At 40.5% G+C, this 26,622-nt stretch overlaps 1 protein-coding gene and 1 pseudogene across 2 annotated transcripts; one reads left to right on the top strand and one right to left on the bottom strand.

Moving 5' to 3' along the window:
* LOC123590888 lies at window positions 1–968 on the bottom strand (annotated as a pseudogene).
* CLEC4D (C-type lectin domain family 4 member D) lies at window positions 711–26,622 on the top strand. 2 transcript variants are annotated; one of them, XM_045464517.1, is made up of 8 exons: window positions 711–795; window positions 4,556–4,612; window positions 18,591–18,690; window positions 20,274–20,363; window positions 23,296–23,400; window positions 24,560–24,711; window positions 25,948–26,063; window positions 26,350–26,622. In XM_045464517.1, exons 3-8 carry the CDS (start codon window positions 18,666–18,668, stop codon window positions 26,498–26,500), a joined length of 639 nt encoding a protein of 212 aa, XP_045320473.1. In that variant the 5' UTR covers window positions 711–795; window positions 4,556–4,612; window positions 18,591–18,665; the 3' UTR covers window positions 26,501–26,622. The 2 variants fall into 2 exon arrangements, with proteins under 2 accessions (XP_045320473.1, XP_045320472.1); XM_045464516.1 differs by lacking the exons at window positions 711–795; window positions 4,556–4,612 and having other exon boundaries at window positions 18,432–18,690.

The following is a 26,622-nucleotide window of genomic DNA, read 5'->3' as shown; positions in this document are numbered from 1 at the left end:
CTACTTCTCTCGCCTGGCTTTCTCGACTCTCTTACGCTTGTTCAAGTTCAACAACCAGTTGCCACTATTTGAGATACAGCCACGTGAGTCTCCCATCCTGGTTTGTTGGTGTTCTGGGCATCGCCATAATATGTGTGGTGCTTCAGTATGTCGGGTGGGCCAGCAGGTCGGCACTAATGGGGTCAGCGGAGGCTCCGACCAGGAAGTCATCTATTTCCAGCCACCTGCCACCAGACGGGAGCAGGCTGCGGTACACGCCCTGTTTTTCCCTAGGAGCGTCAGACTCTTTGGGATGCCTGGGTGGCTTAGTGGTTAAATGTGTGACTTTGACTCAGATCCATGATCTCAGTTCGTGGGTTCGAGCCCCACATCAGGCTCTGTGCTGACAGCTCAGAGCCTGGAGTCTGTGTCTCTCCCTCTCTCTGCCCCTCCCCCATTTGTGCTCTGTCTCTCTCTCTCTCTCTCTCTCTGCCAGACTCTTTCGGCACAAACCTAGCCCTCTTTTGCCAGTTGCTTTCCCTTTCCAGGAAGCTCAGGTAGCACTGCTCAAGGGCTGTAACTATCTCTTTTCTTGCACAATCTGAACCAGTTCCTCTTTCAGAAGCTTTTCTTCTTCTACTAGCTTGCCCCCCCCCCCACCCCATCCCAAGGATGCAGGCTTCTTATTAACTTGTTGTTCTCCTTCTGCTCCTCTTCAAGTTCCACAGACCAGTGAGTGACTGCATGCCTGCTTTCTGAGATCACGGCGTGGTACTTGGCTTCAAGATCCCGATGGAAAGCGGTCATTCACTGACGGTACCCTTCTCTCTCTTTTTCTCTTTCTGGGATTGCTTGGACCAAATCCAATGAAAAGCAACCAATCACAGCATTGGAACCAACAGGGCGTGATTTCATCTGCTTCCATTACCTCCATCAGCCCTGAAATTAGGCCAGATATTCCAGTCCGGGGGGTCATTTAAGTTATTCATCGAGATGAACCCTTGGGCTGGAGCGCCGGCCCTGGGTCCCTTTGCGCCACTGTCCACGGGGTCCTGGATACATACTTTTAACTCAAATTCAGGACTGACCCTGCACTTTAAAATTGTGATGCAAATGTATTTTATTAGCATAACCATATTAATCCTTTCTTCACGCCTTTGTCGCTTACACTAAACTTATCCAACAATAGTTGTGCTTAAGTTGTTTTCGGAAAGCGATTTGTTATTCATCCGTGTGACTGATTTTCTGGGACTCTGTGCAAAGAGGCTATCGGCAAATGTAGGACCAAATACTTTTTTTTCTGGAGCATTTAAAAATACTTTATTTTTATTTCCATAGTCTCTTTCCTCAAAAAATTAGTTTGTTAATTAATTAATTATTTAGAGAGAGCACAAGCAGGGGAGGGGCAGAGAGGGAGAGGAAGAGAGAGAATCCCAAGCAGACTCCGCACTATCAGTGCAGAACCCGATGTGGGGCTCGAAACCACCAACGGTGAGATCACGACCTGAGCTGAAATCAAGAGTCAGACGCCCAACTGACTGAGCCACCCAAACACCCCCCAAAATTACTTAATACTGTAAAATTAAGCTTATTAAGTAATTTAATTAAATTGGGATGTTCCTAGCGTTCTATATAGTCCTTTGTTCTTGTTGCCATATGCAGCCATTCAACTTGGGGCCAGTAAAAACCAAATCGGAGGCGTGGTCTCCAGGTGACCCATAGCTAGTGAAGTCTCCTTTATTCCCTGGGGAATGAATCGGTTCCGGTTCCGTTCCTATCTCCCATCTCTGTGCTGAAATTCACAGAGACTGTGTCAAGTTGAAGAGAGTTGATACAGTTGATACAGTAAACTGTGGCAAAGACGCTGGTGGTGCTTGGTGTTAAGTTTTTTGGGTCTTATTTCTGTGAAAAGCTGTGAAAATGGGATCTTTCTTGCCTCCGGAGTCAATATAATAGATATTAGATACCCGAGTGAGTGTGAAACTGAACCCTTAATGAGTGTTTTCTAAAATGCTAAGATCTTCACATGCATTATTCCATCTCAAAGTCACTTCTGTATGAAATACGTATCGTCGTAAGTACATTTTACTATTAAGAAAAAAATAATGCCAAAGTGTTGATGTCTTGCCCAACAGGTCCAGCAGATTCCTGTCCATCTTCAGGCCTTAGCTTGAACACCAGTCTCCATAATTTTATGATGACTGCTATCTTAGACAGGTGCTCATCTGCTATCCTCTTTTATAGGAGGTAATGGAAGAGAAATGGTGTGAACTATGGAGTTAGCATATAAAAGTCCTGGAAACACTCCCTGGGGATGCTGAACTATCACATCTAGAAAATTGTTTTCATAATTATTACAGTAAAAGAAAGGAGAGGTTTAGACTTCAATCTGTTATTTGGATGGGGGCTGAGGGTTTTAAATAAATCAAGATGATGAGAACTCATCAAGATGATTAGATGATTACGCGATTCTTTTAAGGCAGTGTGGTTTCTCTGAGTCATGCGTTTTCTTACTGCAAGTGACGTTCAGAGTTGTGGAGAGTCTCTTGTTAATATCATTTGTTTTCTGAGAATACAGAAGATGGCCAAAAGTAGAATACGGCTTCAGTTCCCCACATGGTCAATCTGGAATATAATGAACAGTGATACATTTCACTTCAAAGAAATCAGATCACGTGTGGGTGGGAGGAAGTGAACACATTTTCAAGATAGCTTTTTGCCTGCCTATCTGCAATACAAATTATCTAGTTGTCATGTTCCCCCTGCAATTTTAACTTAATTACTAAGATGATTGCTTGACTCTTCTTTGTGAATTTCCTGACCAATTCAGAAGGGGCTAGGTTGGTTCTTTTTTTTTTTTTTTTTTTTTTTAGGTTGGTTCTTGAAACACTGCAACCATCAGTGGAGTTCAGAGCTGAGCTCACCAGGGTATCAGTGAGTTCTCACTGCTTGGGAAACTGATGGCCTCACCTGGGCCTTATAACCAAAACTTTGGTCGTTTGTTGAAGGCAGCTCTAAAGGATGCAGTTATCACCAGGTGTACCAAGAAAAAAGTGTTCACCATTCAAATTAATTTCAGAATGGTGTCTTATTCAACTTTAAGAGGAATGTATGGAAGAATCTCAGGACTCTTCTTTATGGGACCACCTGCATCGTGAATCTTCAGAGTGGGGTAATTGTAGGATATGCAGGGTTTTTCCAGCTAATTTTTGGTGGTACTTCTTTTTATTCATTTATTTATTTTATTTTTTAACTTGCATCCAAGTTCCTTAGCATATAGTGCAATAATGATTTCAGGAATAGAATCCAATGATTCATCCCCTACGTATAACACCCAGTGTTCATCCCAACAAGTGTCTTCCTTAATGCCCTTGTCCATTTAGACCATCCCCCCCCCACAACCCCTCCAGCAACCCTCACTTTGTTCTCTATATTTAGGAGTCTCTTATGTCTTGCCCACCTCCCTGTTTTTCTTTTTGCTTCCTTTCCCTTATGTTCATCTGTTTTGTATCTTAAATTCCACATATGAGTGAAGTGATATGATATTTGTGTTTCTCTGACTAATTTCACTTAGCATAATACCCTCCAGTTCCATCCACGTAGTTGCAAATGGCAAGACTTCATTCTTTTTGATTACTGAGTAATACTCCGTTGTATATATATATATACCACACTTCCTTATCCACTCACCTGTCAATGGACTTTTGGGCTTTTTCCATACTTTGGCAATTGTCCGTAGTGCTGTTATAAACATTGGGGTGCATGTGCCCCTTCGAAACAGCACACCTGTTTATCCTTTGGATAAATTAATTTTTGGTGGTACTTCTAAGTAACTGCCACAATAGTATTTTGTGATCTGTTCAGCAAATACTCACATAGGCTGCAGCGCTTGGACGCTCAAGCTTGTATGGCAATACGGCATTTAATGTGTAATTCAGAAAACAAACAAGTGTTGTTGATACAAACTATGTCTAGCCCGTGCCTCATCTAATACTCATTCAGAAAACCTATGTTGCATGTTATGTGAACGTTTTCTCCTAGGGGGGTATAAAGTAGCCAAAAATCAGAGTTCCTGTTCTGGTACATATTATATTTGAATGGGATGAAACAGTAGTTAAACAAATAAATACATCATGTATCATATGATAAGTGCTTTGGAGAAACATAAAAACGGGATGAAGATATAGAGGGTAATGGAGGGATACTGATTTACATAGGTGTTTACTTAGGAAGCCTCTCTGTTAAAGTGACATTTGAGCGGCACCTTCGAGGAAGAAAAAAACTGAGCCAGGCAGATATCCGAGGGGAGGGTCCAGGCTAAGTCATGTTGAAAACAAAGACTCTAAATCTTGAGGATTGCTTCAAATAAAAGGCCACTGTGAGTGGATGTGTTTGCAGGGAGAAGGTCCCTGAGGTAGAGGGGCCAGATCATGTGATACTTTGTAGGCCATGATGAGGAGTTTTAAATGTTATTCTCGGTGAGATAGAAAGCCATTGAAGGCTTTTGAGTTGACGAATGACAAGATTTCAATTTACCGTTAATTTTTTTTTTTTTTTTAATTTTCCGGATATGAAGAAACCTGCAGCATAAGACTATTTCAGACAGGACACCAAGAGCTCATTTTTGGACATTGTAAGTACGAATTCCCTATGAAGCTTTCAAGTACAGGTATCAGGACTTAATTCTATAACATTAAGGCAATGCTCTGCCCTGCAAAAATAAGAACTCAATCTGTATTTCTGGAATGGATAAATAAATAGATGAGTATTATTTCTGTCTTTAAAATACTAAAACTTATTTAAAATCATCAGTGCGCATGGCACTCCACTCAGGAGGAGACAAGGTTTAGATATACAAATTTTAGAATAAAATGTATAATAGTTTTTTTTTAAATTTTTTTAACATTTATTTATTTTTGAGACAGAGCATGAACGGGGGAGGGTCAGCGAGAGAGCGAGATACAGAATCTGAAGCAGGCTCCAGGCTCTGAGCTGTTAGCACAGAGCCCGACGCGGGGCTTGAACTCATGGACCGCGAGATCATGACCTGAGCTGAAGTCAGATGCTCAACCGACTGAGCCACCCAGGCGCCCCTAATAGTTTTTAACAATGACTCTGCTCCTGGATAGAGATTATGAAATACAGTGATTCCAAGTGGAATAGTTTTTATGTTGAATTAGGTGACCCTTGATGGCAGTGACTATACAGTATAAATCTCTATACAGTGCCTGTCTTATAGCCAAAACCTAGAACTTTTTACTAAGTAAGTGAAATAAACATTTTCCCTAACTTGTGCTTTTGAATTTTTCAGAGAAACTTTTAGTATTCTCTAAAATAATCCCCATTTTATTGGCTTTCCATGCATGAATGAAGCAATTTAAAAAATTTTTTTCTTTAATTTTTTTTTTTTTTCAACGTTTATTTATTTTTGGGACAGAGAGAGACAGAGCATGAACGGGGGAGGGGCAGAGAGAGAGGGAGACACAGAATCAGAAACAGACTCCAGGCTCTGAGCCATCAGCCCAGAGCCCGACGCGGGGCTCGAACTCACGGACCGCGAGATCGTGACCTGGCTGAAGTCGGACGCTTAACCGACTGCGCCACCCAGGCGCCCCACAATTTTTAAAATTGTTAAAATTTATTTTATTTTTAAGAGTTTCTTTAGTTATTTTGAGAGCAAGAGAGGGCATAAGCAGGGGCAGAGAGAGAGGGAGAGAGAGAATTTCAAGCAGGGGGCTTGATCTCACCAGCTGTGAAATCATGACCTGATCCCAAGTCAAGAATCAGATGCTTAACTGACTGAGCCACCCGGCACCCTGAAGCAATTTTGTTTTTAGATGCGATTTTGGGGTTTTTTTGCCTTCTAAAATTGAGGTGTTTCTGTAATTTAGTTTGTACCTATGAGGTTTAAAAGGGGGAATATTCGGGATGCAAATCACTGATTTTATTCTTTGTTATCAAATACAAAACAGAATTTATAAGGAGAAAGGTGTAGCTTGATTAAACCAAGAATCCTTACTTATTTAAACATTTTAATTGTCTTTTGTGCAAAGTGATCCAATCGAAAGATTTTGAGGTATCTATAACATAATGCCAGGGTGGGTACATGTAGGAAACAATGTGTTTTATTAAGATTTTTCTTTGTTTTCATATAATTTGGTGTTTATAGTTATAATGTGCAGGGTTTTTTTTTTAAATTGAATTATAAAGATAAAATTAGACCACTCTCCAGTAAAATCCAATAAAATAAAATTGCCACACATTAAAGAGATGTATGATCCAATGTTTAATTACTCCCTAAAAGATTTTATGTTGGGGGCACCTGGGTGGCTCAGTTGGTTGAGTGTCTGACTCTTGATTTCAGCCCTGGTCATGATCCCAGGGTCGTGGGGTTGAGTCCCATGTCGGCTTCCACACTGGGCATCGAGCCTGCTTAAGATTCTCTCTGCCATTCCCTCTACTGATTGAACACTCATTCTCTCTCTCTCTTTAAAAGAAAAAAAAAAAAAGATTTTATGCTGTCTTTGTCCAACTGGCTAATAATACGGATGTGCAGGGGCTTAAGCTGAGCCTTTTCACTTATCTAATTAGGCTTGTCTTTTCTAGGACAGAATAGATTCAGAATACATAAATATGACATATGTGTTTACTGAATAATAAAAATAATTTTCTGCTTTATCATTTTTATGTAATTTTCTGCTTTATGAGTTTATATATTTTATAATCTCTATCTCCATGGCACTTGTGAAGTAGAAATGAAGTCAACCCGATTGTGGATAGGTATGGTAGCAGAGCCTTGGATGTGTTGAGGATGTTTTCCCAAAGCACTGTTTACTGTGACCGTTACATCTCTGGACACAAATAAAAATTTTATTATTACTATTATTACTATTTTAAATGTTTATTTATTGGGGCGCCTGGGTGGCTCAGTCGGTTAAGCGGCCGACTTCGGCTCAGGTCATGATCTCGCGGTCCATGAGTTCGAGCCCCGCGTCGGGCTCTGTGCTGACAGCTCAGAGTCTGGAGCTTGTTTCAGATTCTGTGTCTCCCTCTCTCTCTGACCATCCCCCGTTCATGCTCTGTCTCTCTCTGTCTCAAAAATAAATAAACGTTAAAAACAAAATAAATAAAAGTTTATTTATTTATTTTGGGGGTGGAGGGACGGAGAGAGGGAGAGAGAGAGAATCTCAAGCATGCTCTGCATTGTCAACATGGAGCCTGACGTGAGGCTTGAACCCACGAACCGTGAGATCACGACCCGGGCCCAAATCAAGAGTGTGACACTTACCTGACTGAGCCACCCAGGTGCCCCACAAATGCAAATTTTAATATTCCTTCATGCTCGGTTGCTTCTTGCTACTTTCGGCCCACCTAGCTGACCTTTTGGGATTTTGATACCTGACTCTGTCGTAGAAAGATTAACCTTTTCCAGTCCACTTTCTGGCATCTCAAAAATCTGACTAGTATACACTACAGCCAAGTAAATAAGCGAACCGTAAGCTGTGCATATTTTCTAAGACGATCTTTGGACAATGGGAAACATGGAGGTGAGATGGGATGTTCAGGGCTATCCTCCTTAGCTCTCTGCTGTCTCTTTTCTTTTCGCATTTGTCCACCGAGAGCTTGGTAATCACGTTTGTGATTACCCAACTCTCTCTTCCTTTGTCTCTACTTGGTCTAGGCTGTACAATCCAAGTCTGTCTCAAGGATTCAGAGTATGAACTGTGGGACACACGGCCTGGTTTTAGGAATCAAACCTTGTTGACCGCAGAGCCCTAGGTTTAAGATCCGAATACGCTTGTGTCTGTGATCCCCTAAGCTACCTTGGTTCACACTTAGGGAAACCTGGTTGTTCATCTCCTTCTTGGATTCTGTGAAATGCATGAACAGCCATCTTATACACTTATTTTTCTCTGGGAGTTTTTAGTAGGATTCTTTCTATCATTGGCAAATGAAAAACCTTAACCTAATATACAGGTTATACAGACAATACAAAGTAGGAAAAGACCAATCGAGGAAGGATTAGAATGGAATATAAAAATATACAGTGGTTTGGGGGAATAGTTACAACCTGAAAATGGACATTAAGTGTGTGCTACACTCTGAAAGAAATATAAGTGTAAGTGTCTAATGTCTGTTTCCAGTGGATTTCATCTTCCGGTCGTAGACCACAGCACTCATGGGAAGAAAAGTGGTTTTTACTGTTGGTCTAGGCGTATTCACTCATAACCACTTCTGGTTTACTCTGGCCTGTCTGACCTCCAAGAAGCACGCTGCCCCAGATTAGTGCTCTTTTTTTTTTTTTTTTTAATTATTTATTTCCTGCTTAAAAAAAAATTTTTTTTTAATGTTTATTTATTACTGAGAGACAGAGAGAGACAGAGCATGAGCAGGGGGAGAGCAGACACAGAATCTGAAGCAGGCTCCAGGCACAGAGCCTGACGCGGGGCTCGAACTCACAAACCGTGAGATCATGACCTGAGCGGAAGTCAGACGCTTAACCGACTGACCCACCCACGTGCCCCCAGATTAGTGCTCTTTACTTACTCTACCAAAGAGGAAGCTGTGGGTTCCCATTGAGTCATTGGATTGTTGCCGTTGTTTCCATCCTGTTTGCCCATGTTGGTTTCCTCATCATCATTGTTGGTGTACATCGTTCCTCTCTCTGCCTCTTGCGCACTCTTTTCTTCTCCTTCTTCTACTCCTCCTCCTCTTTCTTCTTCTCCTCCTCCTCCTCCTTCTTTTTTTATGATTCTCCTGTTTGATTTTCATATTAAACATGTCCTTATTTCTTGTTAGTCCTTTTAAAAAAATTTTAGTATTTATTTATTTTTGAGAGAGAGAGAGACAGAGTATGAGCAGGGGAGGGGCAGAGAGAGAGGGAGACACAGAATCTGAAGCAGGCTCCAGGCTCTGAGCTGTCAGCACACAGCCCGACGCGGGGCTCGAACTCATGGACTGCAAGATTGTGACCTGAGCTGAAGTCGGACGCTTAACCGACTGAGCCACCCAGGCGCCCCCTTTTATTTTTAAATTTTTTTTTAAAGTGTTGACATTCACTTTCTATGTATACTACAGCTATGATCAAGTGCCCATGTTTTGTACAGAGGTCAACCCTAGTCAACAAACTTTTACATGATCACCACTCTTTTCGGCCAAAAGATGGGCTAAGATTATGTTTCCTTCTCTATAGGTCCCATGTCTTGATTCTGATTTGTTTAGAGGGGATTGCTCCTTTCACTAAGGTCAAATGGATTCTATTTGCTTAGATCCCATTAGGGATTTTTTTTTTTTTAATGTTTATTTATTTTGAGAATGAGAGAGAACGAGTGGGTGCGCGGAAGCAAGGGAAGGACAGAGAGAGAGGAGAGAGAGAATCCCAAGCAGGATCCATGCTGTCAGCGCAGAGCCCGATGTGGGGTGCCACCTCTGGAACCGTGAGATCATGACCTGAGCCAAAATCAAGAGTCAGACCCTTAGCTAACTGAGCCACCCAGCTGTCCCACCGTAAGTTATTTTAACTCAAGCTGTGTGTTAATTTGCTTCCTAATTGAACTCTAGTTTCTCATATAGCTTCCACCACTCCCGGCATTGCCAATTGCTTTTTCTTGGATAACCTATTTCTTTTATGCCCTTATTTTTCAACCCTTCTTTTTTTTAAAAAAAAATTTTTTTTTTCAACGTTTATTTATTTTTGGGACAGAGAGAGACAGAGCATGAACGGGGGAGGGGCAGAGAGAGAGGGAGACACAGAATCGGAAACAGGCTCCAGGCTCTGAGCCATCAGCCCAGAGCCCGACGCGGGGCTCGAACTCACGGACCGCGAGATCGTGACCTGGCTGAAGTCGGACGCTTAACCGACTGTGCCACCCAGGCGCCCCAAAAAATCTGTTTTAAAAAGCAGAAAGCAGGGGTACCTGGATGGCTCAGTCGGTTAAGTGGCCAACACTTGATCTTGGCTCAGGCCATGAGCTCGTGGTTCCTGAGTTCAAGCCCCACATCAGCCTCTGTGCCGTGGTGTGGAACCTGCTTGGGATTCTCTCTCTGACCCTCCTCCACTCCGTGGTGTTCTCTCTCTCTCTCCCTCTCAAAATAAAGAAATAAACTTAAGGAAAAAAAGCAGAAAGCTTTTAAGTTTGATGTAGTCCCACTTCCTTATCTTTAATTTTGCTGCTTGTGCTCTTGCTCTGATAGCCAGAAAATCATTGCTGGCACCAATGTCAAGTTTTATCCCTATGTTTTTTTTTCTAGGAGTTTTATATTTTCAGGTCTTTTTAAAGTCTTTAACCCATTGGGGCACCTGGGTGGCTTAGTCAGTTAAGTGTCTGACTTCGGCTCAGGTCACGATCTCAGTTCTTGAGGTCGAGCCCCGCATCAGGCTCTGTGCTGACAGCTCGGAGCCGGGAGCCTGCCTCGGATTCTGTGTCTCCCTCTCTCTCTGCCCCTCCCCTGCTTGCTCTCTGTCTCTCTTTCTTGAAAGTAAATAAACGTTAAAAAAATTTTTTTAAGTCTCTAATCCATTTTGATTTCATTTTTATTAGTGGTGTAAGTTAAGGGTAAGAACCACATTCTCCCACATGTGGTTATATTTTCCCAACACCATTTTGAAAGGACTATTCCGTCTCTGTTGACTATTCTTGGCTCCCTTGTGAAACATTTGTTGACCGTATATGCAAGAGTTCTGGGCTTCCAATTCTGCTCCATTGATATGTGTATCTATTTTTATCCCAATACCACTATTTTCATTACTATAACTTTGTAGTATAATTTGAAATCAGGGAGCGTGTTGCTCTGGTTTTGTTCTTTTTTTCGCAGGATTGCTTTGGCTCTTTAGGGCCTTTTGTAGTGTCATACGAATTTTATTATTGTCTTTTCTATTTTTGTAGAAAATGTCATTGGAATTTTGATAGGGATTGCATTGAATCTATAGATGGCTTTCAGTAGACTAGACATTTTAACAATATCAATTATCCGGATCTGTGAATACAAAGTATCTTTCCATTTGCTTGTGTCCTTAATTTTTTTCATCAAAGTCTTGTAGTTTTCAGTGTATGGGCATTTTACTTCCTTGATTAGATTTATTCCTAAGTGTTTCAGTGGTTTTGATGCTATTGTGAATGGAATTGTTTTCTTTGTTCCTTTTTCAGATGTTTTATTGGTAGTGTATAGAAATAACATGATTTTCTGTATGATAATTGTGTATGCGGCAACTTTATTGAATTTGTTGGTTAGTTCTAGAAGTTTCTTGATGGAATTCTTAGGATATTTTGTATATAGGATCATATATACAAACAAAAGCAGTTTTACTTCTTTTATCCCTTACATCCCAGGGATAATTCCCATTTAATCAAGGTGAATGATCTTTTTAATGTTCTGCTGAATTTGGTTTGCCATATTTTGTTGAGCATTTTTGTATCTATATGCATCAGGGATAATGATCTGTAATTTTCTTTTCTTATAGTATCCTCATCTGGCTGTGATATCAGAATACTGCTATCATAATGTAAGTTTGGTAGTATTTCCTCCTTTTCAATTTTTTGGAAAAGTTTCAAGATTGCCATTAACTCTTTATTTTTTTATTAAAAAAAATTTTTTTTTTTTCAACGTTTATTTATTTTTGGGACAGAGAGAGACAGAGCATGAACGGGGGAGGGGCGGAGAGAGAGGGAGACACAGAATCGGAAACAGGCTCCAGGCTCTGAGCCATCAGCCCAGAGCCTGACGCGGGGCTCGAACTCACGGAGTGTGAGATCGTGACCTGGCTGAAGTCGGACACTTAACCGACTGCGCCACCCAGGCGCCCCTGCCATTAACTCTTTAAATATTTGGAAGAATTCACCAGTGAAGCCATTTGGTCCTTGGCTTTTCTTTGTTGACAGGTTTCTCATTACTGTTTCAATCTCTTTACTGACCTTGGTCTGTTCAGATTTTCGATTTCTTCATGTTTCTAGGAATGTATTTCTTCCAGGTTATCCACTTTGTTGGTGTATAATTGCTCATAGTAGTCTCTCATGATCCTTTGTATTTCTGTGGTATCAGCTATAATATCTCCTCTTTAATTTCTTGTTTCATTTATTTGAGTACTCTCTCTCCATGTCTGTGTTACTCTAAAAGTTTGTCAACCTTTTTAAAAAATTTTTTTAAATGTTTATTTATTTTTGAGAGACAGACTGTGAGTGGGGGAGGGGCAGAGAGAGAGGGAGACACAGAATCTGAAGCAGGCTCCAGGCTCCAAGCTCTCAGCACAGAACCGGATATGGGGCTTGAACTCACGAACTGTGAGATCATGACCTGTGCTGAAGTCGGATGTTTAACCGACTGAGCCACCCAGGCACCCTGTCAACTTTTTTAATCTTTTAAAAAATCAGCTCTTAGTTTCAATGATCTTTTGTATTTTTGGTCAGTCTTTATTTCATGTATTTATCTGGTCTTTGTTAATTCCTTTCTTCTGCTAATTTGGGTTCAGTTTGTTCTTTTTCTAGCTCCTTGAGGTATAAAGTGAGGTGTTTGAGCTATTTCTTGTTTCTTTTTTTTTTTTAATTTTTTTTTTTTTCAACGTTTATTTATTTTTGGGACAGAGAGAGACAGAGCATGAACGGGGGAGGGGCAGAGAGAGAGGGAGACACAGAATCGGAAACAGGCTCCAGGCTCTGAGCCATCAGCCCAGAGCCCGACGCGGGGCTCGAACTCACAGACCGCGAGATCGTGACCTGGCTGAAGTCGGACGCTTAACCGACTGCGCCACCCAGGCGCCCCATGAGCTATTTCTTGTTCCTTGAGGTAGAGGCTTGAATCACTATAAACTTCCTTCTTAGAACTACTTTTGCAGTCTTCCAAAAGTTTTGATGTGTTGTGCTTTCATTTTCATTTATTTAAAAATGTTTTTTGATTTCCCTTTTGATTTCTGTGTTAAACCATTCAGGACCATGCTGTTTAATCTCCACATGTTTATGGTTTTTTCCAGCTTTCCTCTTGTCACTGGTTTCTAGTTTCATTGTGATTGGAAAAGATACTTGGTGTGATTTCAAGCTTAAATTTGCTTAGCTTGTTTTGTGACTGTCATGTGATCTATCCTGGAAAATATTCCATTTGCACTTGAGAAGAATGTGTATTCTACTGTTATTGGATGGGATATTCTGGAGATGTCTGTTGGGTTCATTCGGTCTAAAGTTTGTTTCAGGTCCATTGTTTCCTTAATTGATTTTCTGTCTCAATGATCTATTTGCTGTTGGAAGTGAGGTACTGAGATCCCCTACTATTTTGTATTGTTTCCTCTTTCTCTCTTTAGGTTTGTTTAGATTTTCTTGAAACATGGATGCTCTAATGTTATGTGCATATATATTTATGTTTGTTTTATCTTCTTGATGTATTGACCCTTTATCGTCATCTAATAACTGTCTTTGTCTCTTGTTACCATTTTTGGCTTAAAGTTTATTTTGTCTTCTGTTAGGAAAGATTTTTGTTTTTGCTTGCATGGAGTGTCTTTGCCATCCTTCACTTTGAATCTCTGTATATCTTTTGAGCAGAGGGGAGTCTCTTGTAGTCAGCGTATAGTTGGGTCTTGGGTTTTGTTGTTGTTGTTTTTTAAACCATCCAGTCATCCTATGCCTTTGATTGGAGAATTCGATCCATTAATATTAAAGTCATTACTGATAGGCAAGAACTTGCTAATTATATCTTATTCATTGTTCTCTGGCTGTTTGGTCATTCCATTTTATTTTATTGTTTTCTTCCTTTCTTACTGTCTTCCTTCGCAAATCAATGATTTTCTGTAGTGGTATGCTTTGTTTCCTCTCTCTGTATCTTAGTGTATTTATTTTAGAGTTTTACTTTATGGTTCCCATGAGGTTTACATAAAACATCTTGTGGGGGTAACAGTCTATTTTATGCTGATAACAATTTAACTCTGCTTGCATGCCAACTCCATCTTTTACTCTCCCCCTTTTTATATTTTTGGTGTCCCATTTACATTTTTATTGTGTCACCATCCATTAACAAGTTAAGTTATGGCTATTTTTTTTAATGTTTGTTTATTTTTGAGATGGAGAGAGAGAGACAGAGCGTGAGCAGGGGAGGGGCAGAGAGAGAGGGAGACCCAGAATCCGAAGCAGGCTCCAGGCTCTGAGCTGTCAGCACAGAGCCCCCACGGGGCTTCAACTCACAAGCCTTGAGATCGTGACCTGAGCCGAAGTCGGACGCTTAACCGACTCAGCCACCTGGGTGCCCTTGGAATTTTGTCTTGTTCTTCATTTTCCTTGGCTCTGCATTGGTTTCTGGTGGTCTTTTCTACCAGTCTTGGAGGAGTGGTATCATGTAGGAGATGAACTTTATTGGTTAGCCTGACCCTGACTCTTGATTGTCCCTCAAGCCTTTGTGATTGTCCCAGTTGTCTTTTTTGTTCTTAGTGGGTCCCAGTCATTGAGAGTGTACCAAGACCTGTCAGTGTCTCAAAAGGGAGGATCTCACTCAGCGCCTAGATCCAAGCCAGTTGGAAGCTGGACCCTAAGCAGTAGCTTTGAAAGTATGCAAGTCGTTTTCTTTCATGGAAAGACTGGAAGCTAGTTGTTTCTCTTCACTGTCTCTGTGCTGAGCCCTGAGGGGATAGCCATGCAAGTCCTCAAGAGTCCCTTAAGAACTGTTTCTTTGCGGGGTCCCTGGGTGGCTCATTTCCTTGGGCATCTGACTTCAACTTAGGTCATGATCTCTTGGTTTGTGAGTTTGAGCCCTGCATTGGGCTCTCTACTGTCAGCACCAAGCCTGCTTTGGATCCTCTGTCTCTCGCTCTCTGCCCCTCCCCTCTTCTCTCTCTCTCTCTCTCACTCTCTCTCCGTCTCTTAAAAATACATAAATATAAAAAAATAAGAAATTAAAAAAAAAACCTGTTTCTTTGCTACAGTCTTGTGAGTCCCCTCGATACAAACCCCATTCACTTTCAGAGATAAGTATTTTGGGGGCTTATCCCTCATGTAACAGTCTTAAAAGCTGGGGTGGTAGATATTGGGTCCAAACTCTTTGCTCCTTAGAGAGGGACTGAGAATTGTCAGTTTCCTCCTGATTGTGTGTTGCTATGCCAGCGGTGGGGTTTATGGTGAGCGTGTGTCTCAGCTTTCCTACCCATTTTGGTTTTTTCTCACTTGCCTGATGTGCAGGGGTCACTCAGCTTCTTTCTGGATTTCTTTCAGAGGGATTTATTCCACAGGTAGCTATAGATTTGGTGTTTCCATAGAGGAAGTTTCAGGAACCACCCGTGCCACCATTTTGGATGGGAACCTGATAATGATGTTCATGCCATTTACTTGTGACATCAGTTTTAGTCTCTACTTTTCATATGTTTTTTGTTTTTTTTTTTGCAACCAGGTGTCTCCCCCAGAAATACTGTGCCTCTACTATCTTTCTGGCTAGCGTTATATAACTCACTGGCTTCATCTGTTAATGTTATTCCAAAACCATGTAGTTCTTATTTTTTCAATCAGTAAGCCCATGTTGGAGTTTTACCTTCTAGGATATAAGTGAGTCAATGCTGTGAGTTCTTTCGCTTAGTTTTATCTAATTCATAGTTTTGCAGCACACTATGAACCCTCTATCTACTCAGCTACTTTGTACTGATGGACTCTTGGTTTCCCTTTTTACCTGGCTATTAAATATAACAACAGGTGCACACTGGTCCGTCCTGTTGTTGGTAAAGAGTTGACTTTTTTTCCAGGATTACTTGTCTTACCATTTCTGGTATCTATTATTTAGTCTTACAAACAAAGCAAGGAGATACCTGTGCTTAGAAATGTATACATTCCTGGGGCGCCTGGGTGGCGCAGTCGGTTAAGCGTCCGACTTCAGCCAGGTCACGATCTCGCGGTCCGTGAGTTCGAGCCCCGCGTCGGGCTCTGGGCTGATGGCTCAGAGCCTGGAGCCTGTTTCCGATTCTGTGTCTCCCTCTCTCTCTGCCCCTCCCCCGTTCATGCTCTGTCTCTCTCTGTCCCAAAAATAAATAAACGTTGAAAAAAAAAATTAAAAAAAAAAAAAAAAAAGAAATGTATACATTCTTACAGGAAGAAACAAACATATATATCAATGTACACATCATAATAAAACCTTTGTCTACCAAAATCAATTAAAAATAAACAAAGCTGTGGAGAAAAACAATTAAAAATAAACAAGGCGATCATATTTATTCATATTTTGTATTACAAATGTAAATTATTTCCTTTTGGGTCATTGTGAATTCATAAACTTTTATACATTCAGGTAGTTCTAATTAACCATCATAATAAAAATATATTTATATAGAAATTGTTTAAACTTGTCCTTAGAGTCCTTGCAAGTAAACTGCTTTATCTTTTTTAAAAAATTATTTTAATTTAATTTTGTTTTAGAAAGTGTGAGAGAGCACAAGTGGGGGAGAGGGCTAACAGGAGAGAGAGAGAGAGAGAGAGAGAGAGAGAGAGAATCCCAAGCAGGCTCCATGCTGAGCATGGCTCCCAACATGGGGCTTGATCCCATGACCCTGGGATCATGACCTGAGCTGATACCAAGAGTTGGACGCCCAACTGACTGAGCCACCCAGGTGTCCCAAATTCTTTACCTTTTAATAGAGTTTTCTGTGATAGAGATTGTGTCTTTCCCACAGGAGCTCACACTTCCTCTTTCTTTGCCATAACAACCGTGCTTTGTCTTATGTAGGAAAATCTTGGAGATTAATCGAGCTCTATTATCTCTTTCCCAACTCCAAAGCAAAGGTTAATACAGCATTTGCTCATTTTCATGTTGTCTTTTCATGATCTTAACCATAATATGATCATATGGTGGACACAGCTTTTCATTTAGCTCAGGAAACTTTCTAAAACAGACTATCTCTCATGTGTTTGAAATCATGTTTGTTTTCTGGAAGCACAGAATATGCCAGGTGCACTTTATTTTTTCCTGCCCTAGGTGGGATTTATATATCTTCTAAGACTCCTAGGCCCTTTAAAATTTTTTTCAAATGTTTTTTTTTTATTTTTGAGAGAGAGAAACAGAATGTGAATGGGGCAGGGGCAGAGAGAGAGGGAGACACAGAATCTGAAGCAGGTTCCAGGCTCTGAGTTGTCAGCACAGAGCCCGACAGGGGGCTCTAACTCACAAACAGGGAGATCATGACCTGAGCCGAAATCGGACACTTAACCCACTGAGCTACCCAGGTGCCCCACTAGACTCCTAGATACTTTATGATAAAGAACACGTATTGGGACGCCTGGGTGGCTCAGTTGGTTAAGCGTCCAACTCCTGATCTCAGCTCAGGTCATGATCTCATGGTTCATGGGTTTGAGCCCCATGTTGGGCTCTGCACTGACAGCACAGAGCATGCTTGGGATTCTCTCTCTCCCTCTCTCTCTGCCCCTACCCTGATCACACACATGTGTGCTCTCTCTCTCTCTCAAACTAAATAAACAAACTTTTAAAAAAAGAACACATATTACTTTAGACAAAGATCTAGTTTCTAGGGTTGCTTGGGAGAATTTGTGGGTAGGTAATGCTGTTGCTCTGGGAATACTTTTGGTTATGACAGTGTTGAAAAATGTGTTGTCAAATTTATAATTTTACTTCCTTCACTCCCAACTTAACATAGCAAAGTAGTCTTTCATTCAAGATCACTAAATATATATGTATATGTGTATGTGTATGTGTATGTATATGTATATGTATATATATATGTATATATACTTAAAGTAATATTGTAGCTTAAGGAAGAATGCAGGTGGATGGCCATATTTTGGAAGCTAGAATTTAAGAAAGATCTCTAAGTTGCTAGATACTTGTTTTTGTGATCTCAGGCTGCTGTAACAAAATACCATAGGTTGGTGGCTTAAACGACAGACATTTATTTTGGACAGTTCTAGAGGCTGGAACATTTGAGATCGTGATGCTGCAGCATGGGTGGGAGGGGACCTAAACATTCAGTCCATGACAGTACTGTAAATGAAGCCAGGGACCCTGATAGTGTCTCTGTCACAGAATGTTACATTTCCTTTTCCTTTGCCTTAACAAGCTTATTTTCTGTCATCTAGGTAGATTCGGGGAATTAATCAACAGCTCCACCATTCCTTCCTTAACTTCAAAACAAAAGTTCCTGTGTCTTTACATACAGCACACATGCACTGTGTACATTAGAAGCTTTAACTCATTGCACACATTGTCTTTTGCCATCCTGTACACAACTAACTGAGCTCAGAGAACGTCTTAGGGGAGAATCTACCTCAAACATGTAACTGCCTTTGAAAAAGAAAAAAGATGAGGGAATGTTTATTAAATTTTTATAAGACATAATAATGATTCTTGTTGGGGCATTACTAAACATTTTGTGTGAATGAATAAAAACAAATTGAGTAATTTCACGTGACACGCTGATAGTGATCTCAACATACTTCTGGAAATTTCTACTGACTGTTTTTGGGTGTTGCTTTCCCAATTTCCTTTTGTCTTTGCTCTGTGTCCCAGAGTGAATCAAAGGAAGCCCGTCTTTGAAAAGACTTCTTTTGACTTATTTTTTATACAAGGAGCTTTCTGATCTTATTTGGAATAAGTAAGATTAATGTTCACTCTCAAGTACTTCTGAGGGCATACTCCCTTACTCACAGGACTACACCCTTGTGGAAAAATACAAGAGGTTTCTGGTTCTCCCAACCACTGGACAACAAGAGAGTTAATACACAATGAGCCAAGAACCTCAAAATAAACGTGAGTACATTCTCTCCTTTCAATTTGAAAGAGACAAATGTGATTATGACTGAGATTTTTTTTTAAGTTTATTTATTTTGAGAGAGAGATAGAGAGCAAGTGAGGGAGGGGCAGAGAGGGGGGAGAGAGAGAGAATCCCAAGCACAGAGAGAATCTGATAGCACAGAGCCCAATGAGGGACTCAAACTCATGAACCATGAGATTGTGACCTGAGCCAAGATCAGGAATCGGACATTTAACCCACTGAGCCACCCAGGCGCCCCATAATTAGGACTAGGATTTAAAAATACAAATTAACAAAATTATAGTTATGAAGATTGAAGATGAGGAGGAGGAGGACATTAAAGGAAATGACAATGACTTTGGTGAAGAGGAAGGTCATAGATAGATTCGATTATGTTGGGAAGGGAAGCTTCTTTATGAAATGCAAACTGGGCCAAAAGAGGAGGTAAAGTATACAAAAGAAAAATAAGATGGGAAGAAAGAGAGCAATTCGGGAAGATTCTTTTAAAGGCAAGAGGAAGAAGGAAGATCTACAAAACACGATGACCAAGGCTCACAGTTTACCTGGGGGCTCTGCCGTTATCCCCTTTTATGCTGCACATAAGTGTCACAATGTATTTGCTTTACAAGAATATTGAGTAATATTTTTGAGAAAGAGAACAAATGCAGAAATACATAATTTAAAAATTAATGTTTTGCTTCACCTCATCGACCCAAGCATGGCAAACTTCAATGGGAGCACGGAGTATACTGGTCTTGAAATTTTTTATGTAACAACACATCTTGAAGACTTTTTCCGTTGATACTTACTGATGTATATGATTATTTTAATCGCTGTGCAGAATTCCATCATAGGGACTCGCCATAATTTAGAATCTGCACTAATACACAAGCAAGTGTTGGTTTCTGGTTCTGGTACTGCAATGAATATCCTTTCCTATAAATAAGTTCAGTTATTTTCATACGACAGATCTCTAGGATTGAAATTGTCGCGGCAAATGTAATGCACTTAAAAACTGATAAAGGCTGCTAACTTGGTCTGTCTGAAGGCTTTCTAATTTATATTTCGTCAGTTGCATTTATTTCCTCACCAAGAGAGTTAATTTTCCCCCCAACCCTACCAACACTGCGTATTTTTTTGTTTTCCTCTAAAACTCTCATTTGTGAAAAAGTTTATCATTATATTTTAGTTTACATTTCTTTGAACATCCTTTTTTTGCTTAATGGCCATTTATAATTTCAGAAAGTTAAGTTTTCAGCAAATATCCGGATCCGGTTTTTGCTTAGTTTTTGAATCGACTTTTGAAATTCTCTACACAGCGTAGACAATAATGTTGTGACAAAATTTTCTTTCATATGGTGCTTGTGGCTTAACATTATTCGTGTTATATAGATGTTTAAACCTTTATGGGCCCACATTATCAATTTTTTATTATTTGGGGGTTTTGTGTCTTGCTTATAAAAAGCCCTTCCTATTCAAAAAAATGTTTATATTTTTATGCATGTATGTGTGTATCAGTAAGCTCTAAAACCGACTTATTCAGGAGGCAATCTATTTATCTTTCTTTTTGTCCCTGTAGAAGAAGGCCAGCCTTCCCACCTGATCCCTTGGGCCGTTGCTATTTTTTTCATCTCACTCCTCAGTGCTTGTTTTATTGCAAATTGTTTGGGTAAGTTATTACCAAAAGTGGAACTCTTTGTGAATTATTTTCTCAACTAAACTTCATAAAGTTGCTCTAAGCCTTTTGTTATCTTGATTTTCCTCCAACATTTCAATTCATAATGTTTTTCAAGGTCTTGAATTTAAAATCCAGAGCTCTGTACTTACCTTCTATTCTTGATGGTGCTGTCTTGTGTAAGGGAACAAAATATGGAAGTTAGAGTCCCTTTTCTATACATATGAAGGGTGGTGACTATAGTAAATCATACCCCATTTTTACTGAGATTACTAAGGGCTGCATGTTATCAGTAAAGAGTAACCAGCAAAAACCCAACTTTCTGATGGACTGTAGTCTGGCTTTTTTTTTTTTTTTTTTTAATTTTTTGATGATTATTTATTTACGAGAGAGAGAGGGCACGAACAAGGGAGAGGCAGAGAGTTGGAGACACAGAATCCAAAGCAGGCTCCAAGCTCCGGGCTGTCAGCACGGAGCCCAACGTGGGGCTCGAACTCATGAACCGTGAGATCATGACCTGAGCTGAAGTCTGGTGCTTAACCGACTGAGCCACCCAGGCGCCTCTTTGAAACGAAGAACAATGAAAGATTTGTTCTTTCTAATAGCAAGACCATGTGTAAAGTTATTATAATTACACTAATATAGCATAGGTGCAAGTATGGATGAATAGACCAGAGGAAAAATAAAGAGAGCTTAGTTACAGATCCTGCCTATATGAATCTCTATATAAAATTTTTTTTTCAACGTTTATTTATTTTTGGGACAGAGACAGAGCATGAACGGGGGAGGGGCAGAGAGAGAGGGAGACACAGAATCGGAAACAGGCTCCAGGCCCTGAGCCGTCAGCCCAGAGCCTGACGCGGGGCTCGAACTCACGGACCGCGAGATCGTGACCTGGCTGAAGTCGGACGCTTAACCGACTGCGCCACCCAGGCGCCCCTGTATGAGTCTCTATATAAAACAGAAGGGGATATTGCCGTTATAGGGAAAGGACAGATTTATTCAGTTAATGTGCTAAAGGACCATTGATCATCCTTATTCAAAAAACGAAATCAGTCTCCTGTTTTATACCATGTACAAAACCGACGCAAGGGAGATTGTTGGCCAAAATGTGAAAAGCAAATCGATAATCTTTTTTAGAAGATACATGGAGAATATGTTCATATCCTCAAGGCCGGGAATAATTTCTTTTCTTTTCTTTTTTTTTAATTTTTCTTAACGTTTATTTATTTTTGAGACAGAGAGAGACAGAGCATGAACGGGGGAGGGTCAGAGAGAGAGGGAGACACAGAATCTGAAGCAGGCCCCAGGCTCTGAGCGGTCAGCACAGAGCCCGACGCGGGGCTCGAACTCACAGACTGGGAGATCATGACCCGAGCTGAAGTCGGACGCTCAACCAACTGAGCCACCCAGGTGCCCCAAGGCCGGGAGTAATTTCTTAAACAAGTCACAAAGTGTGCTAGCCAGTGAAGAAACTGTTGACCAATTAGACTATATTAAAGTAAAAATTACTCTACAACAAAAACACCAAGAAATAAAACAGCCATTGGAGACGGTGTTTTTAATATATAAAAAAAATGGATAAAAAAATTTAGTGGGCAGGATATATAAACAATCCTTTCAACCCAATAGGAAAAAATACTGACAATACAGCAGAAAAATAGGCAAAATTTCGAATAGCCGTTATAGAAAAGAAAGCCTGAAATGTCTAATGAAGACATAAAAAAGGTCAAGTTTTGGGGGAAATGCAAATTCAACTCACAGTGAGGTACCTTTGCAAATATACCAGGATGGCAACAATGGAAAGGTCTGGCACTATTGACTATTGATGGTGTGGAGGGACTGGACCTCCAATGAATTGCTGCTAGTGGGAGCGTAGAACAGTACAACCACTTTGGAAAAGTTTGCCACTATCATAGTTGGCAATATGCATATCCTATTACCAGCAATTCCGCTCCTAGGCGTGTAGCATCCTACAGAAAGGCATGCTTATGTGCTCTAGGATGCATGGTCAAAAACTCTCCAAGTGGTACGTATAGTTCACAGGAGTCAACATGGGAAGCGATGCAAATATTTACCAGAAGACGAATATCTAAATACATTTTAGTGCATTAAGACAACAGATCACTTTATAGCAGTCAAAATTAATCGATTATAGTTGCGTGTAGCAATATGGACAAATTTCAGAAGTTAACACTGAGCGAATGGCCGAAGGAAAAGAATGCATATTTTAGGATTTGATTTATATAAAGCTCAAAAGGAGGCAAATCTAATCTGTATGGTTTAGGGATATGTCATCAAGGGGTATGATTGTGAGACAAAGCACAAGGCGATTACTTTAAAAGTGGCATAGTTACCTTTAAGAGACTGAAAGTGGGTTGTATGTGGGATGTGACTCATAAATCTTAGCAGGACGATCCCTGTGTTTACTAAAAATCTCCGCCCTAACACAGATTGTGAGAAAAAACAGAGGCTTGCAGGACTACTGCCATAAAGCACAGAATGGATAATATGCTAATAAAAAAATAATTTTTGGGGCGCCTGGGTGGCTCAGTCGGTTAAGCGTCCGACTTCGGCTCAGGTCATGATCTCACGGTCCGTGAGTTCGAGCCCCTCGTCGGGCTCTGTGCCGACAGCTCAGAGCCTGGAGCCTGCTTCAGATTCTGTGTCTCCCTCTCTCTCTGACCCTCCCCCGTTCATGCTCTGTCTCAAAAATAGATACATATTAAAAAAAAATTAAAAAAAATTTTTTTTGCAACTCCTTTCAACTAGTTCACCCAGAGCTGGAACAAAGGAGCTGCCTAGTAAGAAAAGGGATAGTTACCTTAACTCTTAGGGGAAAAGAAAGGTCAGAGTGACCAGCCCCATTTCCCTACTTCAGTGGTTTTACAGGAAAAGAAAACTAACTTGTTTTCCCCCTTGACAGTGACTCATTACAGCTTTCTACACTGCAGGAGACGCATGGGAATGTTCAAGTTACCAGAGTATTACAAGAAGATAACATGCACCAAAGAGGAATCAAAACTGAAAGGTACAGATAGCAAAGGGCATCGGAGAATTTCTGTCTTACTTCCATTTCTATTCAGGTTCATAATCTGATTTAAATTCTTTTAAATGTTTATTTCATAAATAAAGGGGAGGGGTGCCCGGGTGGCTCAGTCGGTTGAGCGGCCGACTTCGGCTCAGGTCACGATCTCGCGGTCCATGGGTTCGAGCCCCGTGTCGGGCTCTGTGCTGACAGCTCGGAGCCTGGAGCCTGCTTCAAATTCTGTGTCTCCCTCTCTCTCTGCCCCTCCCCCATTCTTGCTCTGTCTCTCTCTGTCTCAAAAATAAATAAACATTAAAAAAAATTTTTATAAATAAAAGGGAGAAGGGGGGAGGAGCAGACAGAGACAGAGACACAGAATCCGAAGCAGGCTCCAGGCTCTGAGCTGTCAGCACAGAGCCCGATGTGGGGCTTGAACTCACAAGCGGTGAGATCATGACCTGAGCTGAAGTCAGACGCTCATCCGACTGAGCCACCCCGGTGCCCCTCATAATCGGATTTAAAGGAATCAGTAGTAAGCCAGGAGAGATTAAAAGACATGAGCATCTGGTGCAAGAGTGAACATCAATAAATAGAAACAGATTTCTCACGACTGTAGTCAGTTGAATAACTGAAGAATATAACAATACATTTAGGGTCCATTTTTGGCATCCAAAACATAACATTAACTTAATTCCATTTTCTTTTGATTCAGACATATCTTAAGGACTGTTTCCTTCTAGAATATACAGCTTTGCTGAAGGGACTTTATCTCTTTTATCATTCTAGAATTTGTAAAATCTCATCTGGGAAAATGGGGAAATGCTTGACAGTTCTAGTAGGTTCTCTGCTCCCTTTACATATAATTTCCTACAAAAAGCTTTATTCTAAAAGATACATGTAGGGACATGGAAAAATGATGGTGTCTTCTAAGAGAATATCTTCTAATTTTCTCACAGTCACGATGTGATTCAGACAGTTTTGTTTAGAGAATATTTAGAATGTAGTTTTCAGGATTTTTTTTTTTAAAAGGGGAATAGGATGATTTTGGTAATCATGGTATTATTTCCCAAAATGTGAACTGCATAATTAGCAGAAAAGTTATGCAATCTGTTACAGATGATAGGCTCCTTGTAAGTAATTTTCATGTCAATTTCCTCATGAGGAAGCACCTGGAATTGCTGTCCTACTGGTTGGAGATCCTTCCAGGACAGTTGCTATTTACCTCTGAATGACAACAAGACATGGGCAGAGAGCGAGAGGAACTGCACGGACATGGGGGCTCATCTGGTCACCATCACCTCAGAAGCTGAGCAGGTATGTTGGGAGGCTCACATCAGTCTCTCTGCTGGTTTGAATCTCTTGGCATAGACAGGAATTTCTTTGCTCTGTCTCTGTGCCTTTGCTTTATCTGTTTCCTCTTTCTTCCTTATTTTTCTTCATCTGGCCAACTTCTGTTCTCTCCAGATTTGATTCATGTATTATTTCCTCCAGAAAGTGACCCTGACCATCTTCCCTACTCCATCCTCCCTGTTCCCGTTTGGAGATACTTCCGTGGTACTTTGTGTATTGCGTGATGATGGCTCTTGCTTCTCTAGTGTTAACTGGGAGGTTACCTGTTCACTGCCCCATCTCTTCCAATGACTCTGACTTTGTAGAGGGCTGGGGCCATGCTTTCCTCACCTCTGCATCTCCAAAGTCTTGTGCAGCGCTAGGCACACTGGATAGGACCTGATACGTGTTTGGTGAGTAAGTGAATACGTGAATGGTTAATCATGACTGAGATAGCTTCTCAGGATAAAGCATAGGAAAAATAATTCAGCTGTCTGGTTGTAATCCTAAATAAAAAACAATTCTTAAGTTTTATTCAGATTTTTTTTAAAAAACCAATTTATTTCGTCATATAATATACTTCCAGAGATGTACCGTAACTCCTAATCTACTCTTTTCTTTGTGAAGGGGGTTTCCTGGAGAATTCTGTTCCAATGGCTTTGCAGTCTACAGGTTCATTGACTCTTTGAATAAAATGGAACTTAATTTAATATGCGAGCCATTGAAGAGACCATTTTATTTATTTTTATTTTTATTTTTTCAATATATGAAATTTATTGTCCAATTGGTTTCCATACAACACCCAGTGCTCATCCCAAAAGGTGCCCTCCTCAATACCCATCACCCACTCTCCCCTCCCTCCCACCCTCCATCAACCCTCAGTTTGTTCTCAGTTTTTAAGAGGAAGAGACGATTTTAAAAACAAAAGTTAAAAAAAAAATCCGATCCTACCAAGCATTGTGCTAAGTGATTTGCAAGTATGATCTCACTTACTCTTCACAGTAATTCTTTGAAGTCATCCACTTTTGGAGATGAGAAATCTTGAGTTTGGAGGGGTATAAGCACTTACGACATTACACGATATATGGCAGAGGCAGGATTGAAAGGAGATCTGTCCGATGACAGTGCTTCTGTCATCTGACCTTTCCCCACGTTTCCTAACATAACAGCTACTAAATGACAAATGCAAATATACTTACAAAAGTTTACCTTTTTATGCAGAACTTTATTGTTCAATTTTTGGATAGACGGTTTTCATATTTCCTGGGACTTACAGATGAGGACCATGAAGGCCAGTGGTCCTGGGTGGACAAGACACCATTTGACCCACATATTGTGTAAGTATATTGACTGGGGTGAAAACTTTCTAGGCAAAGACAAGAAGATAGCAAGGAGAATTCATTTGCCCTGAGGCATACCGATATAGAAATGCCTGCTCAGAGAGGACCGTTATGTATTGAGCAACTTCTCTACTAATAAATGACTATATTTCTATTAGAGAGTGCAGCTCTAAATTTTTCACCGGAGGCGTTTTCTCTACATGTCTTCTGATCTACACACACACACACACACACACACACAAATACAAATATAAAGATATATATATATTTTTTTTCATTTTAGATTCTGGCATGAGGGTGAACCCAACAACTATAAACAGAATGAAAATTGTGTTATCCTTGTTAATGCCCAAGACAAATGGGCCTGGAATGACTTTCCTTGTAACTTTGAGAGAAGAAGAATTTGCAAGTTACCTGGAACAGCATTCAACTAGAAACCTCCAAAGGAGTCCTTATGATGGCAACAGAAAAGGGGAACCAATTAAACCAGGGCAGAATGTACCTGCACCATTGGAGCAGAGAAAACGTGCTGAGAAAATAGAACATTTTTCAGTTA

Source organism: Leopardus geoffroyi, chromosome B4, assembly GCF_018350155.1.
Source record: "Leopardus geoffroyi isolate Oge1 chromosome B4, O.geoffroyi_Oge1_pat1.0, whole genome shotgun sequence".
Classification (NCBI taxonomy): Eukaryota; Metazoa; Chordata; class Mammalia; order Carnivora; family Felidae; genus Leopardus; species Leopardus geoffroyi.
This window is presented reverse-complemented; position numbering and strand designations above follow the sequence as displayed.